Source organism: Phasianus colchicus, chromosome 7 (assembly GCF_987193195.1).
Source record: "Phasianus colchicus chromosome 7, bPhaCol1.hap1.1, whole genome shotgun sequence".
NCBI lineage: Eukaryota > Metazoa > Chordata > Aves > Galliformes > Phasianidae > Phasianus > Phasianus colchicus.
The window spans coordinates 29089209-29108295 of record NC_143442.1 but is presented as its reverse complement, the minus strand read 5'-3'; the positions used below and the strand labels follow the sequence as shown (position 1 = coordinate 29108295).

The 19087-nt window shown below is 43.1% G+C and overlaps 1 protein-coding gene across 1 annotated transcript in view; it reads right to left on the bottom strand.

The window, feature by feature from the left end:
• Positions 1-19087, bottom strand: part of TMEFF2 (transmembrane protein with EGF like and two follistatin like domains 2) — a 106978-nt gene that overhangs the window by 9276 nt on the left and 78615 nt on the right. Inside the window, exons 6-7 of the mRNA XM_031601138.2 lie at positions 16239-16387; positions 15324-15383 (exon numbers count right to left, since the gene is read on the bottom strand). Coding sequence (XP_031456998.1) covers positions 15324-15383; positions 16239-16387 — 209 coding nt within the window. The remainder of the gene's footprint in view (positions 1-15323; positions 15384-16238; positions 16388-19087) is intronic.

The following is a 19087-nucleotide window of genomic DNA, read 5'->3' as shown; positions in this document are numbered from 1 at the left end:
TCTAGTGCTTTTTACATTTGAGATGATGGTAGGATGTTCTAATATACTTGAAAAAAAAAAAAAATAGTGTCCTCTCTTTTGCAGCAGTGTATTGTAATTATTCAGTATGCTGCCATAATTTATTACAGAAGTGAATGAATTAAGACACTAATAGCCCCCAGAAATTCAAATGGACAACATAATATTTTAAGCCAGTCTGCTATATACGTCAGAGCTAACTCTAAACTTCTGAAATGCAAGAGTACTGCTACTTGTAGCACCTCTGGATGGTTCTTCCCTATTGGAAAAGACCTGTACATCTTTTTCCTGTACAAAGCCTCTTGTTGAAGGAGAGGTGACAAAACACATCCACACTTGGGTTCATTGCTGCACGGTTCCAGGTTGGGTGCAGCATGGTGCGTGCTGCCCAGCATTAGGGCCTGTTAGGTTTTCACTGCGAAACGGAGGCCTTCAGCTCCTCATGTTGTCTCTGTGTGAGCTGTCCTCAAGGCACTTCCCCGTGCTTCTGGGGATAAACTAGACTTTTCAAAGACCACGACTGTGAGGTCAGGTCTCGGGACCTGCAATCATTTCTATGGATGAAATGTAATGGTGCGAGGCCTTATTGTAGATGCATCAAAGCCCTGGGTAGAAGGGGCCTGACAGTTTGTGCTTTCTTCTTTTGTACCAGGATTGAATAAATCTGCGTTAACACCATTCCTAGAATAGATTAAATCCCTCGTTGTGCTAACTCAGCCAGTCTCTGGCTTGCCATTGATGTCCCTGTCACTCAGGTCCCCCCCCACAAGAGGCAACACTGGCTCCATGGGAGCTGCTCCCTCCCTGCTCACTAACCAAACAAGCAGCTGGGCCTGTAAAGGAATAAAACAGTGGTTTTTCCCCTCCTCTATGATCTCCTTAGGCAGTTCGTGACAAAGCCCTTAAGAGGATGAGTTAACTTTATCATTATTGTAATTCTGTTTGGAAAAAAAGTTGGTGTCAGTGTGGAGATTTGTAAGGCTCCCTCCAATTAGGCTGTGTGCCTGAAGGCAAAGGCTGCATCCATCACACGTGGCACTGCACGGGCAGAGCAGATTGCACTGCTTCAGTGAGGAAGTCCTCGATGGCCCAACAGATGGCTCGCCTTCCTGGCCATCCACCTCTCCTCCAGTACTTGGTACTGCCAGTGCTGGAGGTGGTAAGAAATGGACAATGGCTTCTCTCTATGCATCCTCCCCTCTGAAAAACTCTGCTGGAGATTGTAATTCACTCTTTAATATCAGGCTAAACAGAGATGAAAACACCATCCCTGTTTATGAATGCTTTAGTGGCAGAAGTTACTTCTTTGTATGACTGAACTGGATCATCTCTGCAGCCAACAGGCAATTCAGCAGAGTGAGGCAAAAAGGTGGCCAAGAGCAGAATTACATAGGAGCCATAACATGCTATCTCCCAGGCCCACACCAGCATGTCCCAGAAGGAGGACTTTTTGCATTTTGCAAGTGCCCCAAAGCAGGAACTGAACCTTTGTCCCTGCTGTGCAGCCTCATTCAGCACTTACAAACATTAAACGTCTCCCCTAGAGCAAACTCAGCATTGCTCCTATGAGCACTGACAGAGCAACAGTAGTTAACTTAGTTAAGTGGTGATTTAGGAACAAAACTCAAACTTGACTGAGTGGTATACTGCTGTTTCTGCTTTGTGTACTATCATGCATTTTCTATATCAAAGTAGCCTTGCTAATGCAGCACTCAGAGAGCAGCTTATTTATATGTAGATGCCGCTATATGACATTTCCAAATGCCATCATTTGCATATGAAGGTTCCACTTTTTTTTCCCCCTTTGAGTAAACAGAGTCTGCTGCTACTCCAAAGCAATGCGTTCATGAAAGTAGAGCTTTCTGAGAACCATCATCCTCCTTGCGCAACTAAAAAAATCTGAAACAACTCATTTTCATAACTTGGCAGCCTTGGCTGTCAGTGGTGTCTATAGGCCAGTCTTTTGATTCACAACTCCAACCTTGGTACCAAACAGAGTGCAGAGAGAGCAAACCTGCAAGATCTTAAGATTTCCTATGAAACTAGAGACAATCTGCAGGATACATCAATATCTGCAAATAGGCCTCAGACATCTGATGGAACTTGTGGTCATCCTAAAACAAATAGGCATTGGGTCAAGCTCATTATAGCTATGAAGCTAGAATTGATTTTTGTTGAGGATCTGTCACTGGAACAAGAGCAGGAGCTTGCTGCAAGAGCTGCTTGGGACCTCTGAAACCTTACATTACACCATGAAAGCCAAGTGGACGTTACATATGCAGCTTTCCTGTCAAAGAAAGATAAGGCTGGAGCAGATGGTATGTGGGCAAAGTTTCAACCTGAATACACTGCCTTCTAAAAACCTGCAGTGCGAAGGAGACATCCCAGTTTCAGTGCACGAGGCAGATGAATGTGTTATCTGTGCATTAAAGAGCTGCTCCTCTGCTGCCTGATCACTGAGCAGGAAAAGCACCCACCATGGTGCTTATGGACAACACAGACCCTTGATACCTCAGCCCTCTGAGGCCCTGCAAAGCGTAGCCAAGAGTGCAGCTAGAGATTCTTCTGTACAGTACTGGGGCATCAGCAGAAAGCACGGAGCACTGCTGCCACTTGCAGCACACAATGGGATAATGGGCAATCAGCTGTTCCCAGCTCACAGTGCATCCAGCTCCTAGGCAGTGAGAAGACACCCCAAGGTCATCCCACCCTTCTGGCGTGAGGTGGAACACCCTTCTGTATGCACCCTTTTGGCAGGTGGTGACAACAGGAGCTTCCTGACTGTAACGGCAGGCACAAGAACCCCAGGACTCATCTTTAACCAGGGCTGCAGCCTTCTTCACCAGGGCTAAAAGACTTTCACCCATCTGCCAATGTATTTCTAAAGGAACTTTGTGCCCTTGACTTTGTAGATAGCATCAATACGACAAATGGGACAAGGCGCCAGAAAGCTGATAAATACTTTTGACACAACCCTAAAAATAGTGATGTGTGTACCCTTCTGGTGCTTTTCCAACAGTAGACAGATATGCACGAGCAAAGTTTTAAGATGGGTGTCAAGAATACTGATGTGCAGAATGAAGCTGGATTGTTCAACCAGCTCTGCCACGGCAGATGGCTGCATGATCAATGACAATTCCCATAACCAGGAAGGTGTGTGGGGAGGGGGCGTGGGACGCTGTGCATTTGGAGCCTGTGTAGAAATAAAGGGGTCTGTTGCAGTGGTATTTCTGTTCACCAAGGATGCACCTTTTCCTTCATGGGATGAAGGACGGGAAAGGCAACGCTCTCAGTACCCAGGGGACTGGGCTTGGCTGGCTGCCACACAGCTCTTATCAGCTGGGACTTCTGTATGGACTGAAGGATTACATGGGAATTCAGCTGCCTAGAAACACACTTCATAAACACAACAGGACAAAGCATTCTCCCTTGCTCAGATGGAATAAACAAGATACATTGGGTAAGACCTGTAACAACAATTTGGTGTAGATTTTCTATGGAGGAGTAATGAAAAAGGGCAGTGTAGCACCCTATGTGCTTCACAATTACAGTCCTAATTCAATTCAAGATTCCTGACCCACCTCTGGAAATACGGATGTCAAACTCGTTTTTTTTCCTCTCCCCTCCAATCCCTCTACTAGTGTGTACTCTAAAGGCCACACATTCACACATATAATCCCAGTGTCCTCAGGCTATTCCAGCTCTGGCACCTGTGAAGGTGGCTGGCAGGAGTTTTTGCATTGACACAATTGGTGACACTTCCAATTTTTAAGGACCACATTGCTGAAAACTGCTTTTAGGCAATGTAACAGCAGATTAACAAAGCACATTTTTGCATCTGTGCAGAAGTGTACTTATGCTCTGTATTTACCTGATTACATTCAGAGAACATGCACATACTATGGAACAAGATGTTGTATTTTCTATCAAACCTCACCCTGTCTCTTTAGTGATGTGAGTGGTTTTTACTGGCAGAAAGATTGGGCAGACAATCAATGAAACAAAGCAGGAGCTCCATTCTGAGATGCTGCTGCAAATAAAAACACACCCTAATCCAGTTACCAAGCTGTTCCCTAACTTCTAATTGTTTTCTACCAGGATCAATGGATGGCATGAAGCACTATTTGGAAAGGTCTCCGATTTATTTTTAGGCCTGCCACCATGATGCTGCTAGAATTTACTGTTTGGTTGCATGCTTTGAGCAAAGCTTTCTGAAAAATACAATTGAGAGCAAGTGTGAATGGCAAACCTGTCAGAGAGGTTTGATGGGTGGCATGCAGATGGAAAGGTTAGCCCTGGTGTGCGACAGACTGGACAAGGACAGCATTTTGGCCACAGGGCATTTCCCTCAACACTTTTGACAACCTGAAGATTCCACAACCCTAATTTTACTCTGATTTTATATTTCATTTTGATTACTCTAAGCAATTTTTTGCCTTTTTTACTGGAGAGGCTTGTATCTATAAGGTGCTGCTGTGCTTGCATGTAACACCCACCAGCTCCCTTCCGTCCTTTCTCTTCTTTTTCAACACAACATCCATGCTTGCAAGAACATTCCGCCCAAGAGAATTAATCCAGGAAACTGAATAAAGAGCTGCAGAGTTATGGGCAAGGATGTGTAGGAAAACAGGAGACTGAAGCAAAAATGCCCAGCTCCTCTTCATGCTATTTTGAATGCTTCTTGAATCATACACCTTGCAAATCCCTCATGCAAACTTTAGTTATTTTAGTTAGCAGAATATGACCCTGAATGGCTGAAGACTATTTAAGAGAGAAGCCCAACATATACTAAAAAGCATAGTTCCAGCCCAGCTTGTCACTGCTTCTGTTCAAGATCATTGGAGAAATAAATATATTTTACTGGCACGTTGGACAATGTGATCACTGCACTTTGGGGAGATGAATCCTCAGTTTGCTGGCCTCTATTCATTCATCTCCCCAACTCCTGCTTCATAAAAAGGTGACAGTAACAGGACCATGCAGCCAACAACTTGCTTTCTGTATCTGCTCCATTCTGCTGCTGCAATTTTTAGCATCTGTTCAGTTTTTAGCAGACTGTATGTTAGAAATTCCCACTGGGTAATGAGGAGTTTGATATGTTTCCTCTCCCATGCCTGAAGCTGGAAAGACATCCCTAACTAGTCTCAATTTTATGTATAAAAGAAAATAGTAAAACAATATAAAATGCCACTGCAGCAAAAACTTCCGTATTCTTCTACCTAGTTTATCAAAGATACACTTCATGTCCCATCTGTCACTAAACCATGCAATCACAGATTCACAGGAGAAGACAATAACTGGACCAAGCCCCAAACTTCTACTTGTTGCTGGTTTTGCAATGAAAGGGGCCAATCCCACCATGTAAACTGAAGTCATCTTTTTGTTACTCAAATGATAAAGGTCTATCAGTGAGATATGGCGAGAAGACTGCCCACTGCTCGAAGACAAGCTGTATATACCTACCACCAGCTGCAGGAGCTCAAAGTGCCCCCAAAACAAGCTGAAAACGAGCTGTGGGAGTTGACCTCCAGCTTGCTATTGTGTCCCTGGGATGTCCATCTCTGTGGAAATACCACGGTCTCCACATCAATGCTCTGTGATGTGTGACCAGACATGTCATGAGTAGGACCTCATATGGCTATTTGTTTGCACAGAGACCAGCAGAACTTTCTCACATTCTGAGGTTCATTGATGGTCACAAAGAGAAGCACTGCCACGGAAATCTATCAGGAGGGTCACTTGTATAAACAAACACCTGCACTCACTATTTTTACACACCACTGTTAGTGCCTTACGTAACTGCAGCAGAAGGGAGCTGCAGGGATGGCATCTGTGTAAATAGCAGGATTGGTACTTTATCTCAGCACATGCCCCTGGCACTAATATTCAAAGGGGGAGAAGCTGAATGGATTAAAAAAAAAAAAAAAAAGAGCAATTTATAGAAATTGAAAATTTAATAAGAATAAAGATGGATTAAAAATGCCCACAGAAATCACAAAGCCATTTAAATTCAGTAACCGTTCTCTCACTAGCCTCAACGAGGCCAGAATTCTGCCTCCTGCCTCTTTAAATCTCACTCCCTCTTCTAACTGCACTTTAAACAGCTGACATCCTCCTGCCCAGCCAAGGCCCTTTAAATCACTGAAACACAGGATAGGAAAAAAATCTGCGGTGCCAGATGTGTCTGAGCCCAGTGGCAGCTCTAGTTGAGGCAGGCTGCAGCAGAAGATGTTTAGCATACATTATGCCAGACAAAACACTAACAGCTTATCAGTTTCAGTATTATAGACCAATAGCACGCCCTTCCCTGGCTACTTCATTTGCAGAGCACAGAGACAGGTGAGATGTATGCTACTTGATTTCAGAACAATATTTTTTACTTAATCCTTTCCCATCCTAGCTAGATGGAAGTATGCTACTGTTATTAAATGAAATTGTAAATGAAATACCCCGGGGAGGGGGTGTTTTTGATGTACACCTGACACAGCTTAAAACCACAGATGAAAGAGGGAGATTAAAACCACAGGGAAGGTTTTAATTTTTTTTTTTTTTTTTTCCCCTCCTGAAAAATATTTTTGCCATTATGTAATGCTGCCTAAAATGCACAACAGCGATGGGCAAAGAACTGCATTTCAATTCAGCGCCCATCAAATTACGAGATTCGCTGCCACTGCTTACATAACTGCACATTTTGGGTACAGCTGTTGCATTCCAGGAGGGGAGCTTCACGCCAACCTAACACTGATGGGTACAGGCTACACGACAGCCTTGGTGGGGGAGAAGTCACCTTCCTATGCAAGTGGATGCTGCTTTTCCAAGCTCGCTTTTTAGCAGCACTTCCTCCCGCTTGCCGGTCCAGATGTGCACCTCCAACCACCTGAACACCGAGCAAAGCTTCTCTGCAAAGAGGCAGTGCAGAAAGGAGAGCTGACATGCAAAACGCTGTACCTCCCCGTTGCCTATTCACTACCAGCAGTATCCATTCCTCCTAAGCCATGAGTTCTTGTCACTGATAGTTTCAGTGTGAGGAAATAGGGAAAGCCTAAGTACGTTGCACAGCTTGAACAACCAGTACCAGAAGTAGAATTTAGTGGATGCGTTCAATGAAAAGAAGGAGAACCACTCAGAAAAGTGGACCATAGAAACATAGAACAGTTTGGGTTGGAAGGGACTTCTAATATCACCTAGTTCCAACCCCCTGCTATAGGCAGGGATACTTTGCCTTTGCTATCTTTACCATATACATGAAACCAAGCAAAAACTGCTACTTTTCTCCCCACAGCCTGAAGGTCTATTAAAAATAAATACACCAGTTCTTTCTTTTCTTCCCCAAACAAATCTCTTTTCCTTCTACCAGATGCATTTGCAATTCCTGTGTCTGTGTTAAAGCCTTATTTATCTGTAGGCTCAGGTTACCATTTCACGTGCTGAAATGAGCAAATAATCTTGTGTTTGTATCCTAATTTGACATGATAATACTCCTTCTGGGAAAGATGTTTCAGTCAGTTCTGAGCAGCAACTTCCCTTAACATACAACTTATTTTTCGCAACTGTCACATGCTTTCATCTCATGATTTTTGATATCTAACATTTCATAAAGAATGCCAAAATATCCTATGAAATAAAATTCTGAAGAAATTCAGTTCTATGAATATTTCAAAATATTTTTTTTTTTTACATTTCAGACTAGATCAAACATGAATACTTAAATGCTGATGTCTCCTGAAAATGGATACTCCAGCAGCTCATTATAACTTTAACTCTCAAATCCTTGGGAAGAATTCCTCCTAATGGCAGATCTTCAGAAACCTAAAACAGAGCTGCTAGGCATAAAAATACACTTCTTCATAACCATCAACTAATTCAAATGAGTGTTGTGGATGGCAAACAGCCACTGGGCACCACCTCGAGCAGCATCTTTCAAGGACAGCTGGAGCTGATAGAAGTGCCTGGAACAAGGGTAGGACAGAGAGTGAGAGAAATACCCCCTCCACTCCCCAAATCCTGACAGATCTCTCTCTTTACAGACTCTATTTAGGAATAACATAAAGGGCAGCTTGAGAAATCAGGTCTACTTCAAGCTGTAATGAGTTTTAGGGACCACATTTTCATGTTGTACAAGCAACAAAAGAACACTTAGAGTATCACAGTGAGAAGGCAAAGGAACAACCAGAGAAGGAACACTCACCTGCACCCAAAGATTTAGGCTTATGATGAAAAGCTCCACCAAGGAGGGATCTCCAGAAGAGAACCTTCCCCAGGGGCAGTCAGCCCTTAAATGGGGTCTAAGAGAGATGCAGTCAGGCTGCACCCCTTCCTGTCACACAGCTGAACTGCCTTCACCTGTGCTCCCAGGGCTGACCCAGTTCTTGCCTCAGGTGATCAATCAGTGGTTCAGGCTGTGACTCAACAGTTCCCATACACGAGTGTAAGCAGAACAGGCTCTCTTCTTTTTTCTTATTCACTCCTCTGATTAAAACCCATGGATATGGAGCAGAGGACAAAAAGATTAATGGGTACTGAAAGGTTTGGATTGCTCAGGAAGATTTCTACGTTCCAAATAAGATGAAACACAGATAAACCGCTTACGTGATGGCATAAAGGAAAAAAGGAAACATAAGGTTCTTTGCAAAGCAGAAGCAGGAGACAGAGTTTAGAACACGCTTTCCAAACCTTGCACGGTTCAGATGCAAACTGATGGGAAAACAAACTTGTATTACAAACTCCACTCCCACCCTCAATCCCTGACTAAGCTTCACGTCCAAGACTTTAAATATTTCAGTGGAGCTGGAACAGCAAAATAGCTTCGTCCAGCTTCATGGTTCTTAGGCTGCCTGTGTCTGCCCTGGTGCTGCGAGCACTTATTTTTCCTGTTCATTCCCTGCAGATCAAATTCTTAGCCTGGACATACTGTATTTCCAGGCTACCGCCCTTCTGCACAAATGAAATAGCTTTTATTATAATGCTCATTCACAACATTACCGGATTTGTTTACGAGGGGGAAAAAGCACAAACCAATTCTGCAACTTTTGATTCACATTCATTAGCGATTAAATTAAGAGCTAAGCTTTAAAGGCACAAATGGAAATGCTCTTTTTTTTTTTTTTTAACTTGAGTTACATAAATCTCAGTAAAGAGATGTGTAATAGTTCACCTGAAACCCAATTTCAGTTTTAATGCTAACAATTACAGGTTCCATGAGCACGACACCGGGAAATTGTAAGTAATGAAAAGGTGCAATTTCTCTCATTACAAAACCATGCAGACAAAAAAAAAAAAAAAAAAGCAAAAAAAAAAAAAAAATCCAAACAAATGAGGCACATTTTATCCAGCTTATCATATGCAATTCAAAGTTAAAGGAGAACTCACAGGATCTAAAGATGAACTGCTCTGTATAAGAAGAACGCTCCATGGAACTACTGCCAGTACCAAGACAATTACATTAATGCTCCAGATTTTCCTATTTTTGAAAGAAATCATCTGGTCCCCATGATGACACAGAAAAATGCCAGAGTGGGACTTTCTGCACCGCACCATTTGAAAACTAGGAGTTATATGACAAAAAGTAGCAGCTGCAATTTTTCATTTAAAAGAGCTCTCAGGGACCAACCTGACATTGCTGGCCACTCAGACTTTAGCTCAAATGTAGCTGACAGTGAGATTTATTAACCTACCAGCTGGCCTCTATCTTCACTTTTTCATTTCCTTCTGGATATCCTCAGAGATGGAGGAGCTGAAAGGCAGCAGAGGAGCTAGAGACCGGGGTGCTACCAGAACACAGTAATCTCTCTTTGGCCTTTGAAAATCATTCAGAAGAATCCCGAGTTCATAATTTTCTTATATGTGTTTTACAGTCCTGCTATGAAGCTGAGTTACACACAGTCATTATTTCTGAGTCAATGCTATATAGCTCTCTGTAAGCTTGATTTTGGAAGCCTCCAGATCCCAGACAGAGAATGGAGAACTCCCTCTGGTTGGCTTTTGTGGAAAGCCATTCTATCAGGATTGCCCAAACTGGGAATGCAAAGCAAGGACCAAAACAGCCTCTCCACCTGAAATTATTTTGTAAGTTTAGACCAGCTCTGCACTTACATCATTTTGCATAGACATGTCCCAGACTTCAATTTTTGTAGACCTCTGCATTTTTGCACGATCCAATGAGCTGAAGGACATCCAGGCACATGAGGCACGATATGGTCGCATCTCCCAGCAGGAGGTGCCCTTTTTGCTTTCCTCAAGTCAAAGGCCAAGAATACCTAAATTGAACAGCCTGAAATACTGCCTATATTGGGCTCTTCCATTGTTTTGAACAGCTTATATGTCTTTTGTGCATTTGCACTGTGAGTAAACCTTACGTGCATTTTAATTGCACTTGTAAATGCAGCGAGCAATCCTAGCAACATTTAAATGCTTTACATTTTTAAGAAATGCATCAGTTGTATTATTCTTGTACTCACAAATGCCAGGAATGTGTGGGAGTATGGGCGGCAGCCGCAGCCAGCAAGCATTCCTGCTACCACACAGCTGTCCAAATAGTAAAATATATTCTTAATTTTATTTTTTCTTTAATTTTTAAGTGATTTACTGAAAAAGTAACAACATTTCCTAACTAATCTATTTGTTTAGAGACAACCTCTGACTTAAGAGTCTGCTACACTGAAAGCCAAGTAAATCTGTATAGGCAAGGATGCAATTTTCCTAGTGCTTTTATGAAGCTGCAGATGAGAAACTGTTTCTCTCTATCTGTGATGGATGCACGGTGCTCAGCTCTATGTCTCACTTGCTGATTCCATTAAGGAGAAAGGAAAGCCTGGTTCACAAAGGCAGAGCAGATGCCTGCACAATAGTTTATACGCCATAGCTAAGCTCTGGGGCTTTATCATTATTCTTCACCAGTTTTACATCTGGCTGACATGGTAGTAGACACAAAATCTAATTTAAAGGGACAATGTCAAGTGCTTTACACTCCAAACTTAACCTACTTGCAAAATTTTATAATCTGGAGAAAGAATCCAGTCTGCATTCCCTATTTAATTCCTGGGACTGGAAAAAAAAAAAAAAAAAATTCACACTTTGTAAAGAAATCTAATGCTGCTGCTCTAATTCTTGGAGCTAACTCAGGCACTGTTACAGATGATTAAGACAGTGACTGAAGCCAGGAGGCCTGTGAAGGAAGGCGTGCATCAGCCCAGAGGTGCTTCCTACATGTTCTTAATCACAGTTTCTTTGATAAACATTACTTCTTCCCCCATTCAAAGGAATTAGAAGACAATGGTACGGAATGTTGGAGTTCAGTCACGTTTTAGGATATTTTTCTTTCTTCAAACGTAAACATTACGTGGTATTTATTTTGGAAAAGGGGTGGTCCAAGACCCTTCTTCATCCTTGGAGCAAAGAATCTGCGGTCGTTTCGTGGCCTCCATCCCACAGGTTTGGCCCAGCCAAGGGCAGGCGATGTGTTGACACAGATGGATGTTGCCCTTTTTGGTGGAGAGTTCAGTTTGCTTTGACAACACAGCCATCTGTTCGCAAGCAACCCAAGAATACAGCTCAAAATGACTGTCTGTGAGTGTGCATTTTCACCCAAGGAGACTATCATGGCTGGAAACACCCTTTCTCACCAACTTCACTGCAGAGACTTGATCTAATCAATGCTCATAGAGGGAATTTTGTCTGGTCTGGAAGACTGTACTATTGAGTAGGTCTATCAGATCCATCAGTGTCGTCATTGACAATTTTCATGAATATATAACATAGAAATGTGGCTCATCCATATCTACTTATTCTTTGAAGTGCTTGGGAAAAAAATCTCTGTAAGTTGATAATGAAAAAGGATAAAATCAGTAAGGGGTATAATTGCTAATATCCAGATCTTAAGGAGGGAGTGTAAGTATAGAAGAGCAAAAATAAACTGGCAAATGAATAAACAAGATGAAAACTCCCTGATTGCCCAGACTCTGAAAGCAAAAATGCCACCGAAACAGCCATCTTCTTTATACATCTAATGGAAAAATTCAAGAAAACATCCTTCACAGGACTTTCAGTTGCTACCTTCTAAAACGTATATTGCATTTAGAATGGTTAAAAATGTCCTTCCATGGAAACTTTGAGATCAAGCATGTTTCTACTGGATTTGAAGAAAAAGCCCCATTGGCTAAAACAAAATTGCCATCTCACAAGCATGATCAACATTAACAAGCCGGTATTTGTTGAAAAGAGTGAAAACTGCCCAAAGTCTGATACATCATTTGGGGTGCCAGAAAAACGAGAGGGGCCAGAATGTGCAAGTAGAGACACAGACACACACTGTGCTGACACATTTCCAACTTTAAAAACAAATCTTACCTCTATCAAGTATGAGCACTCAAAATAAACAAGGCTATGCAAACTTAAAGTAAAGATTTCTGTTCCAAAGGAATGAGTGCTCTCAGCTCTGCAGACCGAAGGATTCATGCGTTCATTAGCAACAATCAATAGGCTTCAAAGAAGAACAGTAAGGAGCAAAGACATTGATTGAACAGACAGAACGAATAGCTAACAATGAAAAAAAATCTGCTGGTTGTTGGGTTGTTTGCAGAGAAGCTGCCTCCCCAGGATCTCCAGATGAGGATGCAAGGGTTTTGGTGAAAGAGTACGCACCATTTGGTTACTACCATCTTTACAAAGAGCATTACCGCTACATTAGCACAACTGACAACATACAATCAGAGAATCATGTAGGTTGGAAAAGACCTCCAAGACCATCAAGTTCAACTGCCACATGAATTTACCCAGTCCATCACTAAACCATTTCTACAACAAATATCCCCACTTATTATTCTTGTAGTAAACATAATAAAAGTTTCATATCCTTTATAGAATGCGAGGATGGCATGAAGCTTCCTGCTGGATAAACCTTGAAGCCAGAACCTAGAACCTAGTCTCAGTTTTATACTGCTATCCCCCTTCCATTTACCTACTTACTAAAGGCTGCAGTAACAACTTCTTGTTCCAGTGGTCCCTTTCTCCTAGGGTTTTCTTATAGTAGTATGCCACAAACATTTAGGGAAACTGGACTCGTGGCTTATCCCACATGAACTTGCAGCTTTCAACCTACATGCTGTTACCGTATGTAAAAGTGAAAAAATAGGTGGGAATAATAGTTAGGTGCACAGAAAGATGTGTAATCAACTTCAGTACCCTGCTGTAGTTCATTATATCAATGGATAACACCCAATGACATTGGCCCATGCTGCAACATCACTGCCCTTAAGAAACCCACTGGAGCCTGAGCCATAGCAGAAGGCCTGAAGATCTGCTAGCTGTGGTAAAATGATGGCACCTTTCTGTGCCACACACGTACCTATTGGACATCACTGATGGTTCGGGATGTGTCCACCCATTTAGGGGACTGAGAAGCACCGTGTCCCCTGCACAGTCCCATCACTTCTGGCTGGACCCGTGGGCACACTCCTGATGTCTCAACGCATCTCTGCTGTAGACTCATTCCTCGGTGCTGTTGCTCTGCCCCTCTCCCTGCCCAATAATCCAGTTTCCCTTTGTGTTCCCTTCTTGGCTCCCAACCTCACATCATTTTCCTGCAATCAATTTTCCCCTCAGGACTGCTACCCACACCTCTCCCTTTTGAGTGTGGGCTGAAATATCATCTCCGCTAAAGTGAGGCTGCTCTCCTCCTCCTGCCCACTCTCAAACTGAAGGTGCCTTCTATGCTCCTTTTCCTCCATGACCCCACGACTTTTCTTTCTCATCTCATTGCTGCTATTTCCTCCTCCACCCTAATCCTCAAGCTGCCTTTCCTCCCGTTTTGTTGCAACTCACTTGCTTCACACCCAAATGTGCTAAGTTACCAGGCTGGAGCAGAACAGGATGGGTTATACAGCATTCAGAAAGGGCCTGCAGGCTTCCATTTTAATTTGGAGACTCCAGTCATCTCCCCAGCTCTCCAGCAAAGAAGAGAAAGGATCTAACACAGCTGTGCTTCTTGCTGTTGTTTCTATCTCAAAATAAATCATTTTGTCCTACTTTGTCGTGCACCCTGCCCACCATGGGATACAACCTCAGGCCTTCCAGCTTTTTAAGAAAACTGACTGCAGACTTCTTTCCTTGCATGACTTCACCACGGAAGGGCTCCTTGGCGGTAGGAAATATCTGGACCACGGCACTTCTTTGATCTTCTGGAAAGTAATCCTGGCATCCATTTTCCATAGAAATTTCCTCCCTTGCTAATTTGTCCTGCAGTCACCCCGATACCTCAAGCTCCTCTGGCTCACCAAGCCATCATTTATTCATAGCTCTATGTTTTAATCATCACGCATCATTGTTAAGTAGGAACAGAACAATCCCTTTGTAACGACTGGGTGTCATATTAACTCAAGGACATCCTGCATGCAGCACCCTGACAGCAGTGACCAAACTGAGTCATCATGCTGCACGATTCTCTCGATAAGAAATTTTAAGAGCTGTGAAACCATCAGCTGGACTTCACCTAAGCAACGCAGCAAGATGCTCAGGTAAAGTCAGCAACTGGCATCTACTCTCTAAATAGCTACTTTCAAATTACAACAATCTGAAAAACCTAAGCCACAAATACATCGCTTGACACGTTTTCACCTTGCCTTCTCAATTGCTTGAATTTTCAGCACGAGCTGTGAACATTAGCCTGCGTGCATACACATACCCAAACCCACATATATATATATACACATTCAATTTTCTAAATCAGTCGTCCTGGGCAAAGGGTGTAAAACAAATACCTCCCAAACCTCACTGGCATTTGCATGTTTTTAATTTCAAATGCCGTATAAGGTTATTCAGCCGTTATGTTTTACTGTAGCTTCTAAATAAATTAAAACCATTTATCACTTTAAAAAGCATTTAAAGAACCTTGTTAACTTTACAGGTAATAATATCTTCTGTGGCAATGTTTCACAGTACCAGAGCTGTGCTATGGTCTGGATTTTCTCCTTCTTAAGCCTGCATATTGTGAAAAAAATATGTATATTCTAGGCATGGTAATTCAGTACTTTTCATCAGTGTCCACTCATTCTGGCAAATAGGTTACTGCATTTGTTACTTTCACTGTCCGAATGGGTGTTTTATGTCTGTACAGTGATAAAAACGGAAGAAGACCACTTATTAAGAAGAAAGATAGTTTCTAGCAAAAGAAAGCAATGAGAACACAGTGGTTTCTTTTAAAGCAAACAAACAAAACCATAGCAGAAGACAGGCCACCTCTGTAAAGAGAGGAGAAAAGTGACTCGGCACAGCTCTCGCCAACGGTGATTCTCACACAATAGGAACCATACCTGCATAATCTGTCCGTGCGTAATGCCCATCTTCAGATTTTGTAGTTGTTGTAGTATTATCTGTGGGAAAAGAAATACACTGGATTGCTTGGGGAGTCTCTGCTCGCTCCTGAATCCACCCCACTACCCACGCAAACCCAGCATCCCTTCTGTATACAGCATTGCTGCTGGCTGCAGGGCTCCCCTGGGCTTGCCAGGTGAAAACAGCAGGAGCGGGCTTTTTGGAACGAAACACCAAGCATCTTCCATTAAGAAAACACATTTTTCTAACAATATGTGACAACAGATTGCAGCTGGGATAAATATATCAGTGCAAAGCAGGACTTGTCATTTCTGCTCTATTTGAAGTAATCGGGGAGTTTTAATATGTACCCTGAAATGAACCTCCACATAGGGTGGTTAACTTTAAGGAAATGGGAATAAATGAGAACGTGTTTAATAGACAGGTAGAGTGTGGCCTTGTAAGTAGATGTACTGAGGATTTATGGGTCAGAAGCTAAGGGGGAAAAAAGCTATTCAGTGTCCGAGTCCCAGTAGGCACTTTATTTACAGGAGCTATTTAAAGGCAAATTTGCATCATTTTTATTTCAGAACAAACCGGAGTTTTTAAAGCCAACTCAGGGCCTTGTGACAGAGCACCCTAAGAGCCAGGCAGGAAGCAGCACGGTAGTCATGGCAAACATGGCCAGTCTGCAGCTAGCATTAACATAACTTCCTTCCAGGCACCGCTGGCATCCCACGAGCCCAGCAGATGAGAAACAAGCACCAGCACCACGCACCACACACATTACAGCAGCCTAATGGAAATGCGAGAAGTGCCAAATGAGAAGGCAGCCCCAGTTCTCTTTTTCTTTTTTTCTTCCCTGAGCAAAAATTGAAAACATTCTTTGAAATGAGTTTTGTTATGAGTGTTACCTTGACATCGACCCAAAGACATGACTTCAATTTTCTCCTGTTTCTGGCATGATGCCTCTTTGATTTGACATGCATTATCATAAGATTTCCCATCGGAAGCACAAAGAGGATTGAAGTTGGTTTGAGAACAGTCGATGTTGCACACACACCTGAAAAGACAGAAGAGAGAAAAAAGAAGAGGCTAATATGAGTGAGTTCTTTCCCGTCATCAACAATGCATCTCAGAAAAGCGAGTGTTCGTATTTTCCTGACTGAATAATGTAAATCAACAGAACGAAAGTGGAAAATTCTGTTAAAAGGTCATTTGTATTTCTGGATGGAAAAGAATGCGGGAAAAGAGGAGAGAGAAAAGCAAGAAAAAGGACAGATTAAAAAGAGAGTTATACTTGGAAAACTAAATGACAGCGTTACCAGCTGCAATTCTTGTAAACCAAAGAACATCCAAACAGATATGTCAGTAATTTATGCTGCTACGCCCTCCTGCAATTAAAGAAGCCACTAAATTTACCCCTGTTGAGTTGCTGCGCATTGCATGTAACTCAGCATCTGTGGGGCTTTGTACTGATTTATCATTTGGATGATAATGATGGCAGCCATGTGCACACTGATCATAATAAAGGAAGAAATGCTGCAACCACACCCCATCCGGCTGGGTAAAACCACCTGCCAAAGCCCAGAGTGACATCAGTGAGGCACCGTGTCCCACTCGTGAGCTCCTGCCTGCCCCATGACCTGAACCAAAAGCCAAGTCAGGACAATCGAGGCATTTAGATATTAGGAGGAAATTCTTTACTATGAGGGTGGTGAGACACTGGAACAGGTTGCCCAGTGAAGTTCTGGATGCCTGGAGGTATTCAAGGCCAGGCTGGATGGGGCTGTGAGCAACCTGGTCTAGAGGGAAGTGTCCCTGCCTATAGCAGAGGTTTGGAATTAGATGGATGATCTTAAAGTTCCCTTCCAACGCGAATCATTCAGTGATTCTAAGGTTCTGTGATTTGCTCCAAATGCAGGGTCTGGATCTGAAATAACATGTTAACACGGCCATATCCACCAACAGTAGGCTGCAGCCTTTTTCTTTTAGGTTTCTCCTATTTCATCATCATCAGTGATGTCAGACACCCCTGGGCATCGTTGAAGGCAAGGCATGCTCATTTTCCATCCCTGGTGCCTCATAACAGACAGCCCAGCCTCAGTGAGGTCACATTAACACCAATGTGAACCTGCTCAGGGGCAAAGCCAGAGGTTTAACCTAGCAGCTGCTTCGACTTCTCTGAGCATGTAATTGCAAACTGCTGCTATCTCGATTTGTCCTGGCTCCTTTCGACGTTAAAAGCAGGGCAGCGCTAGTGCTGCTCCATCTCCAGCTCCACCTCAGCCTCACCACACGTGCTCACAGCTCTGCCTTTTGGAAGTTAAGCAATGAGCAGGCCAGGCTGCTAGCTTAAAAGTCAGCTCCTCTTCCATTCACGTCAGGCATCCGGACGCCTTTGGGTACAGGGAGTGGAGAGGGATGTACACAACAGAAGAACTTTGGTGGAAGAGAGGATGTGCAGGAAATGAAGCGCTGTCAATCAGATTCCTCCATCACCCCTCAGCCTCTGCCCTCCACAAATGTGCCCAGCGTAACAAAAATCAGGGGAGCTGGGACTCACCTGCGCTCAGACTTATTTTACATTAGGTAGATCACTACCAGAAAACTCCAGCTCGGAAGGAGGCCAAAGGTGAGAAGCATGGCTATAAATTAAATTAAATGATTTCATAACTAGCAGAAGACAGGAGCCTGGCTCCCCGTGTAACGCTTTCACCACGCTGATGAATACGCAGTATATAAGAAAAAATCCAGTCCATTTCCTAAGAACCTCCTTATCAGCAGAATAAGGATGTTCTGCTCTACCAAAATATTAACTGCCCTCATTTCTTCCTGCAGTCATTGCCAGCTTCCCACCTTACTCACACTCATTTCATTAGGAACCGTTTACCGCTCGAGTAATCGGAATTTTTTCCACGTAGCTCCACCATTTGCATTTCAGATGGGACACATTCAGCCATATGCTCCTTTCTTGTAATAAAACAGCTCCGAAACAGCTTCAGTTCTCAACACCTTGCCGCAAAAAATGAGTGCAGGCTAATATCTATTATGTCTCAAGTCAAGAGACAATTCAGTCAATGAGAAAATTAAAACAAAAGGATACTCTTCAGGGGAAGTCTGGGCACCTTGGGATGCAATTTAAAAAATGCCGAGGGATGCACGAACCTATGCTTAGAGTTAGGCACACAAGAGACACATTTTCAAAGGTGTTTAGATGCTTAAAGACGCATGCAAACATTTTGTATGGGATTTCTGAGAGACTTCTCGCTGATTTCAAAGAGCATTTCAGCGCCCATTAGGCATTTGCTTGCATCTTCTGATACCTTCCCGAAACAGAAGTTCCAAAATGACTTATCCGACCTCACTCAGCAAACGTGAGAAGAAAACAAAGATTTTCCAAACTCAGTCATTAATTGTGAGGCCAAGCTTTTCCCCTCTCAGGAAGGAGCCCTCCAGCTGCACGCTATGAGCAGGATGAAGCACGCACTACTTGCACTCATAGCACAGTGCTCGTGCCAGAGAGACAGCAGAAAGGGGCCCTCAGCGGGGCACCACATGCTCAGGTCTTGTGGGTAAGGCTAATTTTCAGGCAAGACTACATAGGTGGAGAAAAGCACCATAATATACTTGTCACCAGGATCTCCTTGCTGCGATGGGCTGCGTGCCATCCACCAATCGTACTTTAAGGCTGCACAACATTAAGTCTGTGTCAGGAAAAGCTGAAGGTAGGGTTTCATCAGTGAGATTAATGCACTGGGGT